The sequence below is a fragment of the Plectropomus leopardus genome, chromosome 14 (genome assembly GCF_026936395.1).
Source record: "Plectropomus leopardus strain MGB_pleo_1.0 chromosome 14, ASM2693639v1, whole genome shotgun sequence".
NCBI classification, from domain to species: Eukaryota; Metazoa; Chordata; class Actinopteri; order Perciformes; family Serranidae; genus Plectropomus; species Plectropomus leopardus.
This window is the reverse complement of record NC_142189.1, coordinates 33,289,786-33,308,944: the sequence shown is the minus strand read 5'-3', so window position 1 is coordinate 33,308,944 and position 19,159 is coordinate 33,289,786. Positions and strand designations below refer to the sequence as shown.

Genomic DNA, 19,159 nt, shown 5'->3' with positions numbered 1-19,159 from the left:
ACCTCTCGTTACCTTATTTATTTTATTTATTTTTTGTTCCTATTTTACTCCTTGTTAACTTATTTATTGTTTTAATAATATTTTACCTCTTGTTACCTTATTTGCTCGTATTCTTTACACTAGTATAACATTTTATTTATTTATATAGTTATTTATTCACTCATTTATTTATTTATATAGTTATTTATTCACTCATTTATTAATTATTTGTATTTATTTTGTATTTATACACTCTTTTAATTGTTATTCTAATTCTTTCCTCATCTGACCTCATCTGAGATAGCGTTTCCTCAGTTGATAATGCCTGTTGTTACCTAGTTTATTAATGTAGATGTAGATGAATGTTTTAACCTCATGCAGGGTGGGGGTGGATGGTGGGGTGGCAGGTTGTATTTTTCTTTTATCTGACGTTAATCTGTCTGTTTATAAAGCACTTTGTGCTACAAAGCTTCTTTTGTGCTATATAAATAAGGTTTGACTGATTGATTGATTGATTGATTTAACATTGTTCAGGCCAAGGACCCCTTCGCTGAAAGAGACAGAACAAGGACGGATCGGCTCTGTGTAAAACTTTTCTCTAACTTGTTCACCTCACTGTTTTGGATAGGTTTGGCACAGTGATTTAGTGTTAGCTAGCTCACGTGATTGCACAAGGATTCATTGCTATAAATAGCCATAGAATTAATGTTGTAGAATTTTAGATTTTCACTTTTTTTAAAAAAAAATAATACAGTACCTTTTTTTTTTTTTTTTTTAAACTTAATTTGTCAAACAACACCCCTGGTTGAAGACCCAGGCTGGGGAGTGCTTGTTTCATTTTGGGATCAATCAGCATAAGACTTGTCACAAACAGGTTCATCATGTTGTTTCATGTCAAATTGCTCCTCAGTGTGCAACACAGTCCTGTATCGGACAGTTTGACAGTACAGAGTGACAAGAAATGTGAGTAGAAATACAGGGCTGACATCCACAGGTTAAACAGCAGACATAAACCAAGGACAGGATCAGGGTTACAGATCAGGGTTACAGTGTGTGTCTAAGACAAGTCAAGACACTCTCAGTGACACGAGGTAGTGACATTTACCCTCAAATTGCACACTTTAAAATTGCGACTATAAAATATGCCGAATGGAAACACGTCAATTTGAAAAAAAGGTTCCCATATATCACAAAAACGGTTTTATGGTCACATGAGGTGGTATGTCAGGCAATTCAAAAAAGCCATATTTTGCAAAACTGTCATGGGACCACGTTTTTAGGTTTTACACCATGACCAGTATGATTGCAATCTTGAGGGCAACAGGCGATGCAGAATCACACAGATACCCATCAAAACCAGAAATTATCGCAATGGCAAAAAGAATAGTACAGTACTACCCCATGCTGCAGGACCAAGGCATGAAGATTACATGGGTAAGTGAACTGCATCCCGTTGATGACCAAAGTGTGTCATGTTGGACACTTTAAGTAGCAGTTTGAAAAATGTTTTAAATGTGTCTTGTGCAGGTCACTGTGTACGCACAACTATCCAAAAGATTGCAAAATGTGAGGTCCCCCCCCCAAAACACATCCAGATGGGAGACATTTAAAGAGGTAGGGCTGTAAATAACAGTTACTTTCATTAAGGATTCATTAGTTAATCATTTTTTAGATTAAGCAATCAGTTGTTTGGTCCATAAAATGTCAGATTATTGTGAAAATTGTTGAGAACTTTTTCCCAAAGCTCAAGGTTACATTCTCAGAGGTCTTGTTTTGCTCACAATCTTAAGACATTCAGTTCTGAAACGGGGTGTGTATGAACCCAGATGCAGTACGCCAAAACTCAAGGTGAGTTGGTAATAACTTTTATTTAAACCAACACAAACGAAGATCAGCTCACAGATATTCAGTTCGTTCTTCTGGTGATAAACCCAAACAATGTTTCTGGGAATCCCACGAAGCGAAGACACGAAGCTGGAACCTACTGTGGCTGGAGAACAGGAAACCCCGTAGCTCGACGAGCCGACAACACGTGTGGGAATGTTGTCGGGGATAATGCTGAGTCGTGGTCGGGGACAGGCAGAGGATCCGTAGCCGGGGAAGCAGTCCGAAAGAATAACGGTACCGTTGAGGAGCAGGCAGGAGGATCGTCGTGGTCGAGCAGTGAGGTCTTTGCCAGAGGAGCCTCAGATTTCCGTAACGCCGAATCGGAACACGTGGTCGGGGACAGAAGGCAGGTAGGTACACGGGGAGGCAGGCGAAGAGAGCTGGTCGGGAACAGGCTGGGTCGGCAACAGGAAATCAGGCAGAAAAAACGCTGGAGAGTCATGCATAATAGCAGAGGAACAATCTGGCAGTGAGTGAACGTGTTGGAGTGTCTTAAATACTGGACTGATTGATGATGAGGTGCAGCTGTGGGAGAGCAGGCTGCAGCAGTGGGCGTGGCTGGCAGGTAGAGCAGGTCAGAGTGAGGTAAGTGGAAAAATACTGGCAGTGAAGGGGAGGAGAAGAATGCAGGAACCATGACAAGTTCACTGTCATAAAGGACTACAGCAAGAAAAGACTTACATTTGAGAAGCTGAAATCATATTTTGACATTTATGTTAAAAAAAAAGAAAAAGAGATGACTCAAAATAATCAATAGTGTCAAAATAGTTGGTGATTAATTAAACTGTTGCCAAATAATTGATTAATTAACTTATCTTTGCAGTTCTACAAAGAGGTGCCGTCTTGAGCAGTCAGACGACACAGATGAAATTAATTCAAGCGACTCAACAATCATACTGGATCGCTCCACAGAAGGGAGTAGCAGCTCAGACTCAGGCAGTAAAGAAGGAGGTAAGTTTTAACTTTGCTTTGAAAAATTTGCCCATGTGAGGTATTTATATTTCTGACAAACTATTAGATCGACATTATTGGGTTATTTAACAGTCTTTGGTTTCCTTGCACTTGTTAAGATTTGCCAATTGTCAGTCAATGTGGTATTGGCCCATATACTTCAGGCATCAAAACAGAATGAAGCTGAACCTAAAGCACTTAGACTCTAGCAGGCAACCGTTTATTACCATAACTGCTCATTCATATCAACAGTTATGTATTAATGAATGACATTTTTTATTTAGGTTCCAGAATACCAAAATTATCCTAAGTAAAGTGCATTATTCTGACAATGGCATGTCTATGTTATGCTTTTAAGGAAAAAGAAGACCCCGGTGCTCACTTGAAGAAGTGCCCTCTCCTCCCTCCAGTTCTGATTGTGAGTTTGTCCAACTGCTTTTGGCTGTGTTTGTGAGGGTGTGTGAGTTTTATTACTTGTTTTTAAGTGAGGCAGATTGATGACAGTATGTATGCTCTATGCTCTAACAGCTATCCAGCCTGCAGATATTGACAGTCCAGATGCAGACAGTCCAGCAACCTTGGCCAAGCACTACAAGACCCTGCAGACCATGTGTAAAAGAAAAAATCCAAACCACCAGGATGTCGCTCATCTCCTGGATTTGGAATTTGGAGCCAGAAGAGCATTCATTGACTCGAATACTGTTCGTGAGGAAGACAGACACGACGAGATTCTAGCGGCATATCCTTGTTTCAAGGACACTGGACATGTAAGTCATTATTGACTGTGCATAATTAAAAACATCGTACCACACACAATGTTTTATATACCAATTACCTCCTCCTAAGTGATGCATTCATATGTGTGTATTGGTATATTTCATATCTTAAATGTTATATTCAATATTTCATAGGTGATGGATGAGCTTCAACGCATTCTGGACAAGGATAATGGCAACTTCATCGATGAACTGAAAGGAAGATGGCACGACTTCTGCCAGAAGGTGCAGTTTTTCGGTGTATGGAAAAAGATGCTGAAACCTCCAATGGGAATGGACAAAGGTAAACAATTATGTTTTTATTGTTGTTTGTTATAGTGATCACAGTCAGGGCAGACCTTCAGGCATATAACTGTCAAGTTCATGTGCTAGTGTCTTCTCTTGTCATCCTTCTTTTTCCATCTATGATGGCTATGCCATCACTTGCTGAATGTTTCTATTGTTTTTAAAGGAATGTGTTATATACTGTTCATCAGATTTTACTTTGTGCATTTTGTCCAAGTGTTTAAGTAATGAATCTTTTGCCTCAACAGCTGAACAGGCTGTTGAAATCCTACACCAGCTGCCATCACTGTTCCCCTCCACGTCTGCTCCTTCAAAGAGGGTACGAGATGCGAGTGAGGCTCTGGTGCATGTCCTACAGGTGAACTGTGTGAAAAATACAGGACCATTTGAAACTTAAGATTACTGAAGGCGCTTCCTCTGATTGCTCCCAATGCATTTCCTATTCACATACTATATGTTCTTAGCCCTCAAAGAGACATTTGTTTTTGAAAAAAGGATTTTCACTGGTTAGTAGGGTTGGGCAGGCTTCTGATTTTGCCACTCAGGTCTGGTGTACACGCCTACACCGGTTTGATTTTTGCTGGCCGACTAAACCAACATTTGTGTAATGTCCGGTAGAGCGAGCTAGTGACATTTGAATAGTTAGTGGGAGCTTAGGGGTAGCTGATTAGTTCAGTTTTACCCTGTGCTGCTTCCGTCTTGTTATGATGTACTATAGCTAAGAGTTGTGCACACAGAGCGACTACTCAGACTGAAGTCCACAAAAGACGACTCTGCAGAGAGAGGAGGTGCTTCAGCTTGTAGGCACTACACCCTGTTTGTGTAGCCTGCTTTATGAAGCCTCTCATTTTGAGCTGCTGCTCCGATTTGTGTTGATTAAGTTACTGCATGATGCTGTTCATAAAAGTAAACACTTTCTTTATCTGTTTCAAATTTTAATCCCTCTAGTGTTTCAGATTAGTCATACCTTTAATTTCTCAACACGCTTTTATTGTGGAAAACTCATCAGCTTGCAAGGTCTGTGATATGATACGACATGAGACATCATATCTGTAATGTATGGAAATTCCTACAGTGATAGGCGACCTTGAATGCATCATTGTAGATGCCGCGAGGATTCACAGGCACGGGAGTTCGTGAACAAGGGGTTTTTGTTGGTGTTGTATCATGGCGCAGCACGTTACATTAATAAGCGGCAAGGTGTTCCAAGTTACAGAAGCGTTCTTCGTCTTATTAGATGTCCAGCAGACATTACATGGTGTCAGAAGTGACGGAAAGTGACCAGAACCGATCGACATGACGAAGTTTAATCCTCCAGAGGAGTTTAAGTTTGCAAGCCCCGGGGAATGGCCGGAGTGGAAGCAACGGTTTGGCTTCAGGACAGCGGCTAAGCTAAACAGAGAGGACGGAAGTCCAGGTCTGCTCGCTCATTTACGCGATGGGCAGTGAAGCAGAGAAAATATTCAGCTCATTCCAGTTTGAAGAAGAGGATGACAAGAAAGACTACAACGCCGTTTTGAAGAAATTCGACGACTACTTCATTCCTAGACGGAATTTAATACACAAACGGGCATGCTTTTATCAACGGAGCCAGCTACCCGGTGAGAAAGCAGAAGCATACATAAGAGTACTGTATGAGCTAGCAGAAAACTGTGAGTTTGGCGACCAAAGAGATGAACACATCCGAGATAGACTGGTCGTGGGCATTAGAGACAAGGAGTTGTCTCAGAAGTTTCAGCTCACTGCAGACTTGACGCTGCTAAGTTATCCAGCAAGTGCGCCAGCAAGAGGAGGTTGCTAAACAGATTAGCCTCCAGACCAACCCACGAGCTACAGGTGGCTAATGTTAACCTTGACGAACAAGGACAGGAACAACACAGGAGAGGAACCACGGCACGCAGCGGAGCTACAAAGCGGTCCTAGGGCGTACAGAACTGTGGTAGGTGCGGCACCCAGCACTACAATAAAAGAAAATGCCCGGCTTTTAAGAGCACCTGTAAAAAGTGCAACAAGAGAGGACACTGGGGCACGTGTGTGTCGTGCCAAAACACTGAGCGAAGTCACAGAAAGCATGGGACAGTTTCAGTTTCTGGGCGAAGGTTAGTGAAGCAGCTAGCCATGACAAATGGACTGTTACTCTTATCATTGGAAATGCACTAGCCTTTAAAATAGATCTGAGGGCAGATGTGACCGTCATAAGTGAAAAGACATTTAAGACTCTTCCCAAAACCTATAGACTGGGCCCTGCAGAGATACCCTTTGTTGGACCAGGGGTGAGCTCAAATGTATAGGTTGGTTCAGAGCTAATACAGTCTACAAAGGTAAAGAATACACTTTTCCTGTGTATGTGATTAAAGGAAACAGCAGCAGTTTGCTCAGCCGCCCAGAAGCAGTAAATATGGGTTTAGTTAAGAGAGTGGAGCATGTCAGCACTGTGTTGAACCATGCGGCCTGCTAAAGACTGAACCTGTTAAAATCATGCTCAAAGAGGATGCACAGCCATCGCCCGTGCATACTGCCAGACGTGTGCCACTACCACTTATGCCTCTAGTAAAGAAGGTTACTCCGGTTGGAAAATGAGGGCATCATCGAAAAGGTGACACAGCCCACAGAGTGGTGCTGCCATGGTCCCAGTTCTAAAGCCTAACAGGAAAGAGGTCCGGTGCTGTGCAGACCTAAGGAAGCTAAATCGTGCAGTGAAAAGAGAAAAGTATGTGCTACCTACCATAGAGGAAATCATGCCCAGGCTCCAGGGGTGAAAGTGTTCACATCACTGGGCCTTGCCAGTGGATTTTACCAAATTCCCTGCATGAAGAAAGCCGCAAACGACCACCTTCATCACTCCCTTTGGGAGGTATGCTTTCAGACTACCCTTTGGAATAACAAGCGCTCCAGAAATATTCCAGCGGAAAATGGCAGAGACTCTACAAGGGCTGGAAGAACAGAGGTCTACATGGACGACATCCTGGTACACGGAGAAACTGAGGAGATCCACAATAGGCAGCTTGGAGCAGGTACTTGAAGTGATAAAGGCGGCCGCCTCAAACTGAACAAAGAAAATGCAAGTTCAGACAGCGGCAGATTCGCCTTTCCTGGGGCACATCTTTGATGAAAAGCGGTGTGAGACCTGACCGGAGAAAGTGATTGGCATCCAAAAATTCCCACAACCCCAAAATGTGTCAGAGCTCAAGCGGTTTTGGGAATGGTCAACTTCATGGGTAAATTCATCCCAGAGCTCTCTACAGAAGGACAACCACTCTATGCACTGCTGAACTCGAGGGTGGAATGGCTGTGGGGACCAGCGAGACTGCCTTCAGAGACTGAAGACAGCCTTAACATCGGCACCTGTACTCGCTTTCTCTGATGCTAAAAAGCCCACAGTGGTGTCGGCTGGCCGCCAGCAGCTATGGGCTCGGAGGAGTCCTGTTACAGCAGCATGATGAGGACTGGAAACCTGTAGCCTACTGCTCCAGGAGGCTCAGGGATGCTGAGACCAGGTATGCCCAAATAGAAAAGGAATGTTTGGCTAGTGTTTGGGCATGTGAGCACTTTGACAAATATCTGTTAGGACTTGACAGCTTTTAAACTGATTACAGACCACAAGCCCCTAGTACCATAATGAACAGCAAAGACCTTGATAACGTCCCCAAGGTGCCAGAGACTGTTGATGAGACTGATGCGCTTTAACGCATGAGGCTGTGTATGCACCTGGAAAGACATTGGCAGTAGCTGGACGCTCTATCCGGGGCCCTGTGCAGAGTCCGGGTGATGAGAAGTCCAGCGGCGATGTGGATGCACACATAGACTCAGTCTGAGCCATGTTCCAGCATCACCACACAGGATGCAAGAGATCAGAGACCACACAGCCACCGACCCCTTGGCTGCAAGCAGTGAGCCAGTTCATCCAGTTAGGGTGGCCAGATTATGAAAAGTCGAGTACCAGCATCAGTCAGGGATTTCTATAAGGTGAGAGGGGAGTTATCAGTGATAGATGGGTTAGTAATCAGAGGAAAACGTATTGTAATCCCCACCTGCATGAGAACAGAGATAGTGGAGAGGATTCATGATGGTCATCAAGGGCTAGTTAAATGCAGAGAGAGAGCCAATCAGTCAGTATGGTGGCCAAGAATCTCACAGGACATAATAACTAAAGTAACTCAGTGCAAGTTTTGCAGGAGAACAGAAACACACAGAGAAAAGAGCCATTAAAGCCAACCGAGCTACCTTCCAGACCTTGGCAAAGAGTAGGTGTAGATTTGTGCGAGCACAAGAAACAGTCTTATCTGGTAGTGTCAGACTACTATTCCAGGTATTTAGAGCTCCTGCACCTACCTGTGACCACCAGCAGTCAGGTTATAGAAAAGCTAAAAGCCACATTTGCAAGGTATGGTATTCCAGAGGTTCTAGTAAGTGACAACGGACCACAGCTAGTCTCAGAGGAATTTAGGCAGTTCAGCGAGAAATATGACTTTATTCACATAACATCCAGTCCACATTACGCTCAGAGTAATGGACAAGCCGAAGGAGCTGTACAGATAGCGAAAAGGGATTCTTAGGCAGGAAGACCCCCTCCTGGCTCTGATGGTCTACAGAGCCACGCCCGTCATCATCCACTGGAGCCAGTCCTGCCGGAAGGTTTGATGGGTCGCCAAATCCGGACAACTTTACCTACACTGTCTGGAAATCTGGACCCGACCTGGCCTGATAGGGAGGAAATCAGGCAAGCAGATGCTGCAGCCAAGCAGAGACAAGCGTACCACTACGACCGAAGGAACGAAGGTGGAGTCTCCCCTGCTGAACCAGGAGACAGAGTTCTCTTGAAACTGGACAATGAGAAACAATGGTCAACACCAGGTACTGTTCGTGGAGTCAGTTCCACTCCTAGATCTTATGTGGTGGACACAGCTCAAGGAGGACAGTACAGGAGAAATCGACGCCATTTGTTGAGTGTTCCTTCAGTACCAGTGCACGCCACTCCATCCACAGAGCAGACTACTGTTGAGATGACTGAGGATTCTGGGACTGAAATAGACATGGAACACGCAAGCACTGACACCTTGGTGGGAGCAGCAGCCCCACGCTCCCCAGGGACAGTGACTGTGACTCGCTCTGGTAGAGTGAGTAGGCCAGCCCCACGGCTGGATTTGTGAGGACATATCTTAAAAAAAAAAAAAACTGTGATAACAGTAAAACAAATGAAAGAAAGTGACAGAGAAGTGTGTTGTAAATTAAGTAAGATAAGTCAAATGGATAAATCTTATTGTTCATAATTTGTAGTCATGTTCTTATGTAGATTGCAAATTTCATGAGAGATAGAAAAGATTGTTAAGTTGTAAAGAGCCTCTCAGACTAAAGATGTTATTGACTTTGGCAAACATAAGGGAGAGAATATATCCTTGTGGGGGAGATGTAATGTATGGAAATTCCTACAGTGATAGGCGACCTTGAATGCATCATTGTAGATGCCGCGAGGATTCACAGGCACGGGAGTTCGGTGAACAAGGGGGTTTTTGTTGGTGTTGTATCATGGCCGCAGCACGTTAATAAACGGCATGAGTGTTCCAAGTTACAGAAGCGTTCTTCGTCTTATTAGATGTCCAGCAGACATTACAATATCAACCTGGTTTGAAATTCTTAAAATTGGCCCAACCCCACTGGGGTCACATACAGTCTCACAGTATGTACAAAAATAAATGCAGTACATGGCAGCAGGTTTTGTCACTTTATTGAAAATCTAGCCAGACTAGCCTAGCCTTGATTTTTAGGGTTTTGGAGAGCTAGACATATGTGAACAGTAAATGTGCTGGGGATGGTTAAAAACAGCGATTTCAGATATAGCGTTCTCCATACTGCAACTTTCATTACTTTTGCTTTGGAAAGTTATATTTGATTGTTAACAACCCTTTTGCTTTCCAGCTTAGGTTCAAAAGTACCAGAATGATCCCTGAAACAAAAGTGTATTATCCTGATATAGGGATGTCTTTGTTATGTGTTTAAGGAAAAAGAGGACCCTAATGCCTACTTGAAGAAGCGTCCTCTCTCTTGTCCAGTCCTGATCGTGAGTCCGTCCAACTGCCTCCTAGCGGTAGGAGATGTGCCAATAACTACATTTCCAAAAGACAAGGTCACCGAGGGTGCCTTATACCTAATGGCATACTATTACACCCTACACCTTACGTACCCAAAGTGTGTAGCCACTCTGCTTTCAGTCATACAAAAGGGAGTCCTCTTGGACAAAATCCATGAGCAAGATCTCACATCATCTTACAAGAAGAGCATGGCTGAGTGGAAAGCTTTTATTGGCCAATAAGGCAAGTGGTCAGATGTGGACTGTAGGATAGCGCTCGCCTTTGATTCTATATTGAAAGTTACCCCAGTGTTTGTGTGAGAGTGGTCAATGGTGTATTGAAGGACTAGTTGGTCAGATGTTCATGTTAATGTTAGACCAAAACTTTAAATTCTAATGTTACAATTATCAGCACTTTGTATTGAGGATGAATATTACAGACTGAGCAATAATTGGTGTGTCTGTGCTGTGAGTTTGCCTGTGCAAAGCACAGAGTTTGCAGGTTTGTTGTGGGACATGTTGGTCAGATGTTTGGATCCAACCTTAGACCTGTCCAGATATTTAGCAATATTCTGCTATGTTATCACATTACAGTTCCATACACACTGTGAGCCAAAATGTAAAGAAAAAAGATACAAATGCCAAATCTGTGTATCTTTTATACAGACCTGTGTTTATGGGACACTTTATTGTCTGGCAATTAAAGTTTGTTCGATGCAAGACTAGTTTTAATTTTTTCTGTCTTTTTTCAAGTAGGTGAATGTCTTAAATCCAGAACAGTTTTACTATTGTAGAGCTTACAATTGGGTAAATAGACTTGAGAGGATGACAGGCTGGAGCGTTATGGATTAGTATGGCACTAAAAGTATTTCTTAATAATAGTCAGGAATGCAAACTTCAAGACATTTTGTCTCAAAACACCACTTTCTAATCTCATTTCAAGTAGGTGGCGGTCATAAATCTAGATGAATGTCAATATTATTGGACTTACAATGAGTCAAATACACTTGGAATGAATAGGATGACATGGATGGTGCAAAGCAAAAAATGCTACTTTTGAGGGGAAAATACTACTTTCAAGCATTACAAGCTTATTATGAGACACAAAACCTCACAATACGAGCAAAATAGAACTAAGAATGAGTTTCCCTAGCTAATTTCAAGATCTCTCTTACCTTGTAAGGCTTAAATATCATGTCTTATTTTAAGAAATCTTATCAAGAGAATTTTCACTTGATCCATTGGCAGATTTTTTTGCTTATTTCAATTTTAACTTATTTTTAGAGTGGCCTTTTTTCCAGTGAAGGTTAAATGATCATCGTCTGGTCAACATCGTCTGCTGTTTTGGATAAGTTTCCAATCCACTCCAGGCAGCAGGAGAGGATCAATTCATCTGCATTCTTCAGACCTTTCCTTTCATCCAGTGATCCATGGTTTTGCACAGTGATTTAGTGTTAGCTAATGTGTTGAATCTGTTATTCTGCACAGACAAAGCACTCTGCACCATGCATTATATACCATGCACTTTATGCTATACAGTTTACATTGCTACTGCGAATGCACTTTTTTCCTCTGTATGATTTGTTGTTTTGTTTTTCTCTTTCTTTCTTTCTTGCTTTCGAATATCTGTTACTTGCAAAGGGACTACAGATGTAAATTAGCAGTCCTGCTAACTGCAGCATACATTTGTATGCACTGGAAAGAAACAACCTCCAACTCGGAAAAGTGCAATGTTCCATTCAAGTTGAAATTCCAAATATGAAACTCGGGCAATATCCATGTAGACCGAGTCGGTTGAAAAGATGTCACATCAATATGGCAGTGTACACAGTGAATGGTAAGCAGATTTACCTGTTCATCAGTTTTTACTTTTACATGGTGTTTGTGTTGTGAAACATGCTTTGACTACTTTGCAGTGGCATATCAATTTCCATTCAGTTGATGTATGTTTAATAAAAGTCTTTGTGAGCATGTAATACAAGCTACAAGCCTATTCCCTCTGTTTCTGTAAGCTACCTACATCAATGAACCTGCATGTAACCAAATTGGAATTGGAAGTCAGAAAAACCAACAGGGAATTATCAACTTCCGACTTGCAATGGAACACAGCATAAGCACCGAGGAAAAGATGGAGAGGGATGAGCAACAGCTGAACTCGCATCCTGCTAGTCCTTGGACAGGTGCTGGAAATAAGCTGGACAACCTCTGTACTGCATCATTTTTTAACATATCAGGTGCTCTAATGCCTTTTGATTTCCCGACACTGGCAAAATCCTGGACAGCAGCATTCACCCAGGTGACTCCTATTATTTATGCAGATCTGACAGAGGAGAGGACTCTGGGAGAGAAGCAGAGGATGTGTGTGCTTAATGGAGAATAAGGACTGGTGTGACGATGAAAATGTGAGGTGCTGTCCAGTTCCTGTTGTGCATCACTGCTACTGTATATGCCGTGCAGTGGAGGAGCAACTGTGCAGATGTCTTGTTGGGGTCATGATGTGTGGATGTGTGGATAGTTAAATCATTCCACAACTAGATACCAGAACCATCCAGAAATGTGGACAATTATAAAGCAACAGCCAAAGAAATAAGAAGACACAAAAAGGTTTAAATTATAGAGCACAAGTTAGAGGAGCTGATGGGATCAGATATCACTGACGTACCTGGTATAATTTCATACGAAGAACAGATGATGGTTGATTGATTGATTGATTGTAGGTTGGTTCTTTTGTTAGTAGTAATAAAGTAGAGCCAGGGAGTGAATTAAGCAGGGTGTTATTTTTTATTGATTTATTCCACCTGAGTGATGATAGATGACAGGAGGGATGAATGGATCTGCTTTCTATGTTTTAGAAATGTCAGTCAGTTTGTCAGGGTTTGTAGTGCACAAACACTTTATACTTATGCTTTCTTTACATCTTTACATTATCTGCAATTTTTTTTTCATCTAGACTTTTTTCAGACAGAATTGGTGATTTTTTCATAAACAAATGATATTAGTATTGTACTCTGCAGCAACACAACTTTGATAAATGCTTGTATGGTGTCATTAAAAAAATAAGAAATACCTCATCAAAAAATTGCCCAAACTTTGGTACCGAGCATGTGCTCCAGACCTATTTTGCTAATTCTGTGCAAATTAAACAACAAATAAAAGTAATCAGCTTTCTCAGGATTGATTTGTTTGAACTGAAACAAATTTTGCGTGCATTAATGACGACATTTATTGTAGCTCCATAAAGGTTTTGCAAAATACAAAATGTTCTTTGCTGTTCAATCACTCTGATCACCTCAGGCTCCAAATTGACATCAGATATGTGGACCCTGCTATAATTGATAGCAAGTCTGGCATTATATATATATATATATATATATATATATATATATATATATATATAATGCCAGACTAAAATTATATATATATATATATATATATATATATATATATTTTATTTTATTTATTTATTTATTTTATTTTATTTTTTAATTTTTATTTATTTATTATTATTTTTTTCAGGAATGTACCTGTGTAAATAAGTTATATTTATAGAGCCTGTCTCTGTTTGCATATGGCTCATCCTCTCTTTGCTGTAGTGACACTGATAAAATCCCAGGGCTAACATTAATATAATGTTGCTGTACAAATGAAACATTACCCACTATAGCACTGAAGTACAAACATTTACTCTAACTTTGATGAAATGACTGAGCCGCAATGTGAGGCTATAACACCGCCAAATGACCCTCCACTATGCGATCCATCCATTATTTCAAGCATAAATTATTCCTTTATTTCTCACTTTCAACAGTTAATCAATGCAAGAAGATACAGGGACAAGCTGGGACAACATTTTACCACTGATTTCCCTGTGCACGCATTTTCACCTCACTACCAAAGCAGCAGAGAGAGGCAGTCTATCTCAGGTGAAGTGTCATTAAGGTTGGCAGCCATTTTTCATAATCCACTGGAGCTCCAGAGATCAATACTTGTGTGTGTGGAAGAGAATTGTGTGTGTGTGTGTGTGTGTGTGTGTGTGTGTGTGTGTGTAAAGAGGGAATGGACGCTGTTAGTGGATCTCTAATGCAATTTAATGCAAGCTGACCACAGTAATGACCAGGAGAAATGGAAGCCAAACGCTCCTGAGAATCAGAGGGCTATTTAATCCATCCACTATGAATTAAAGAGGAAAAGACACTTGATTCAGTCCACCACTGCTTTGCTTTAAAACCAGTTACATCAGGTTGAATCACTTCACATCCTTTGGGCGAGTACAACACCTTGGTTAAGTTACTATATGTGGTATTTCTTATCGTAGGTAAACTGCTTTACAATCAACTGTGAAACCCAATAATTACCATAAGTAAAGTAGACCATGGTGAATTATTACAAAGGTATTCTGAGATGGTGTTTTCTTCTCCTCTGTTATTCATGTGGTTTAACTGTGTATGGAATTTACTGATGCAACACTGCCGTCAAACAAAATCCAGAGCAGGATCAATATCTGAATTTTTGACTAAGAAACCTTAACACAAGAACATTTTATACAAGCTAGCTTCTCTTCCTCCCACCCACATCTCACGGTCTTTATCAGCAGATGGAGTTTGCAAAGTAGTCATCATGATTCTGGATTTAGATATTATCGGCTGATAGCCAGGCCCAGCCTTCAGGATGTTTTCTGCTAACTTTATTTTGCTAAATGGTAAATGGTCTGATCTTATATAGCACTTTTCTAGTCTTCTGACCACTCAAAGTGCTTTTGTACTGCATATCTCATGCACCCATTCACACACACATTCACACACTGGTGGCTGAGGCTACCGTACAAGGTGCCACCTGCTACTCAGTAAACATTCATACGCACTCACACTACGATGGCGCAGCATTGGGAGCAATTTGGGGTTCAGTATCTTGCCCAAGGATACTTCAACATGTCGACTGGAGGAGCTGGGGTTCAAACCACTGATCTTCCAATTAGAGGACGGCCCGCTCTTCTTCTGAGCGACAGCTGCCTCGCAGTGATTTCCTGTTAGCCTGTACCTTGGGCCATCACAATTTAATAAAGAGCACACCCAACTCAAGACCATTTGGTCTCGGGTGGCCCAAAACACCTTTTTTTGGGACATGTTTCTGGTTAAATGATATAAATGCAAGTATTAGGGTATTACAAAGGCATACATAGTGACAGATGTATAAAATTTGGCAGGAAGTATCCTGAAACAAATGGGAAGGTAGCAAAATAAAATTGTAGGTCTTGTTGGCCCTCTCTTCGAAATTATCATCCATAAAATGCCCAAAAAGACAAAAAACAAAACTGTTTGCTGGACAAATTTTCTTTGAAAAAATAATTCTTTCATCAGCATACAATGAATTTTTCTGCCTTTCTTCTATTCACTTCCAAGTTTACAAGCTTCAGTTTCAGTCAAGCCCTCCAGATAGTCTACTAGCAGGCAATGTGAACCAAGTGTTGAGTTTTATGATAACCTGCCATGAGTTGGGGGTGCCCGTTTTCAGCTTGTGATTGCCCAAGGTATGAGCTAAAAGGGATGTATAGAAAATATAAAGAAGGTAGAAGAAAACATCATGAGGGCTGGACCTGGCTCCCAGCCTATAAAATAATTAAAATATTTATGTCACAAGTGCTTTCAAGGTATTCACATCCTTAAGGTTTTCAGTTGAATATGTTTTGCATTGTACCTAAATCATTTTGACAACAGGGCGATCCTTTTAAAAAGGACCACACAGTGACCAAAAAGACGAGGGTGTAATCTACAAACATAGAACACAGGTTTATAATCATTATCTTTCCTTGGTACTAGCAGTGAACGTCCTACATAGTGCGAGTACCCTCTGGATGGAACAGTAAGCGATGAGAGGTTATATTTCCAATGAGCACCATTACTGCTTGTATTCATTCCTTGTATTTATTTATTTATTTATGTATTTATCTATTTATTGCTCTTATTTAACTAACTAATGATACCTTTAATTTTACCATTTTCCGATGTACGCTGTTTTTTGACAGCTTTGCACCCACCTACGTGATGTGCATAAAACTACTCTCTTTTGACTCATCCAACTTCCTCTCTGTGCAGACATGCTTGCTCCTCATACTACCTATGGGGTCATTACATTAACCACAGCCCACTGTGTGATGCTGTTGACTCAGGATTCATGTGTCCACCACGACAAAGGATCCTTATCGACTTAGCATTAACACTGTCTCCATGTTTCCAGCATGTAATGTCATGTTTATGTTGTGCATGTCTTCCAAGCCCATGGAGTAGTTAACAATGAAAAGAACCAGGAAACACATGCGCTATTTTTATTGTCTCATCTTGTATAATAAGTGTATGTTTTTTGTAGTATACAAGAAATCAATGTATGTTGTTCTACATTCACATGAAATGGGTTTAATGGTAAAAAAAAAAAATCTATCTTTATGACTTGCATACGTTATTGTATGATTCAAGGGGGTTTTATGATTGCACAGCTGGATGTGAGGGTTGAAAAACAAGAATAAGTGCATGACTATATAACTCTATTCGAATCAGTTTGAACTTTGAATGATGAAGCTAAGTATCCCTATAATTTTGCCTTTTCAGGCACTTTACTGTTAGTGAGTCAGATGCATCATAATATGCAGATAAAAGGTATGACTTGGATGTTGAAATGAACAGTATTTATATGAACATTTTTGAACGTTATGTGCAAACAGGAGATAATGCATGCTGGCTGATGTTAAATAAATTGTTACAAAGTAACAATTTAATAAACAGGTGGGAGGGTTGGTGAATGGGTTCAACAAACCCTGGACTCTCAACCATGAGCCTGCTGTTTGCTCCCTGTGTGAATGTAGAGCCAAATCATGATGTTTTTGCATGAATGTCTTTTTTGTAAGAAAAGCAACTTTGAGTTTCCAGAAAAGCTCTATATAAATACAATGTATTACTTTTCATCTATCCACTACATGCTTCTGTTGCCTTAACATAACCACTTCCTTTAATGCATAAGAAAATAAATGTACCTGTTGCGACAATATGATATGACGCCACTTGTCACGTTGACGCCAACCTGTTGCATCAACATGATATTTCATGTGGGAGTCTGGTGTTCTCCTTCTGTGTGATTGTGATGGGGTTTTTCTCTACACTTTGTGCCATTGTTGCCTTACCCTACCCCTACATGCCAGCATGTGAATTTGTTGACATACCCGCTTTGGTTGCCATGTGCTTTTGTTGCCTAAACATAACCACGTGTAGCATAATCCCACCATGTGCTTGTATTAACGTCATGGTGGCGGCATACTGGAGCAGACACAGAAGGATACTTTAAGCAACACACGTAGATGCATAAATCCACTGCAAAGTGGCAACATGTAACAACTTGGGATAAAGACGTGTTGAAATATGTATTTAATTTATGTATCTAATGCATGGAAAATGTACATTAACTGTAAAAATGAGTGTATTTTGAAAAGACTGAATGCAATGCAACAGACGTACATTGACACGCCATCCTAGCATGGCACAGCGTGTTCTCACTCCAAACTCCTCAATTATGTCTGCCCTGTCAGTGCTTTTGGTGTACGGGCATGACATCAAAAGCCACCTTTCATGTCCAACCGGAATGCGTCTGGACGGCATCAGATGAGAATGTCCTCAGACAGAACTGGTGGTGTTGTTATTGTACACCGTCGGACAGCAAGACAGAACCGTGCACGTCCACATGCAACGCACATGGGCTGCATCACTTGAGAATGCAGATGGATTTAACAGGTCCCGCAGACAACTGACTTTCATGCACAAGTCTGGAGTTCACTTCCCATGTGGATGTTAATTTTTTTTTGTTTGTTTCCACACCTTACCATGTGCCTCTGCTGTCTAAACCTAACCATCCGTGACTTTGTTGCCAAATCCCAACAATCGTGACAGTCGCGTTGGTTGCCATGTACCATTGTATAATTGCTGCAGCATCCCACCATGTGCATTTGTTGACATCACAGCAACGGCATCCTGAGGCGTCAACTGATGATGCAGAAGGATATCTAAGACGCCATAAGTACACGCAGAAGGTCACTGACAGAGCGTGAGTGAGAACATGTTTAATGTCAACAACAGACACAGGAGGATTGGATGAGCTGGGATGAGAACGTGTTGAAATTCAAGAATGTTATGTAAAATTTATACCACTTATTTTGATTAAAGAAACAAGTGTGTATTTCTTAACTCAAGTAACTACCAAATAATTAAATTGCAGTTTGACATTCTGAATGTTTTGTCACTGCATATGGCTCAATATGATTTTAATGTCTTTTATATCCAGTGAGTCAAAAGTTCACTGTAGTTACAGTGAGTTTCATGTCCTGTCCTTAGCAGACTTATACTTGCTCGTTTCTACTGCAGCTCGAGGTTCTGGAGAACCAGACTGGAACACGACTCGTTCATTACCAACAGCCACACAGCACAGGCCACATCAGGACCAACACACCTGGCTGCTGGTGTCATTACACTACAACTGTAATTTGCACAGATGGACAGTAAATCTTTTCAGCTGACTAACTTCTACTGATTGCATTGCCTTTCTCGAACTTTACTGCAGGAGTTGAATAACAGCCATCATGAGATGGATCCATCTGAGCCTGTCCACATAACTCTAGTGAAGGAACTGGGCTGAGGCTGTCACAATGCAATCACATATAATGGTGCTCACCAAATCTAAATACATCATATCATGACTGGTGCTATAGCAATATATTTACCAGTGGGGCCGATTTTCAACAAATAAACTTCACTACGGACTTCAGCTAGTGGCTGCTGGTTGGAATGAAGCCTGATTTCCATGAGCAAACAGCAGAGTTGCAATTTAACAGCAGCAAGAGGGCAGCTGCTGTGAAAAGCTTATCTGCCATTTTTAAGACTGAGGTACAGCACCACCCACTTTGGCCACTATTCCTGTTGTTTTTCTGTCAACTGACAATCCACAAGATTGGTAAAGCAATAAAAGAGGCTCATCACATTTTAACAATCTGGCCTTTGAGCAAAAAAGGGTAGTTGAAAATTGCATTTAACACCCAGGGGCTTTAGAAGAGTTGTGGAAGCACAGGCACAAGAATACAATGCTGAATTTGTACATTTTTACAAAATATGGATACGTAGGATCATTGGCATCGCTTGATCTGAGCATTTGGGCTTTAGCAACGAAGAATTTTACTTTT

General features: G+C 41.2%; 1 protein-coding gene across 1 annotated transcript; it reads left to right on the top strand.

Annotated features, from left to right (window-relative positions):
- The first annotated feature begins 1,350 nt into the window (after positions 1-1,350).
- On the top strand, positions 1,351-10,665 carry LOC121954098 (uncharacterized). Its single transcript, XM_042501426.2, has 9 exons — positions 1,351-1,413; positions 1,806-1,827; positions 2,059-2,216; positions 2,673-2,817; positions 3,176-3,235; positions 3,346-3,584; positions 3,729-3,876; positions 4,127-4,236; positions 9,877-10,665. The coding sequence occupies exons 1-9, from the start codon at positions 1,351-1,353 to the stop codon at positions 10,186-10,188; spliced, it is 1,257 nt and encodes a 418-aa protein (XP_042357360.2). The 3' UTR covers positions 10,189-10,665.
- The last annotated feature ends 8,494 nt before the right edge of the window (positions 10,666-19,159 follow it).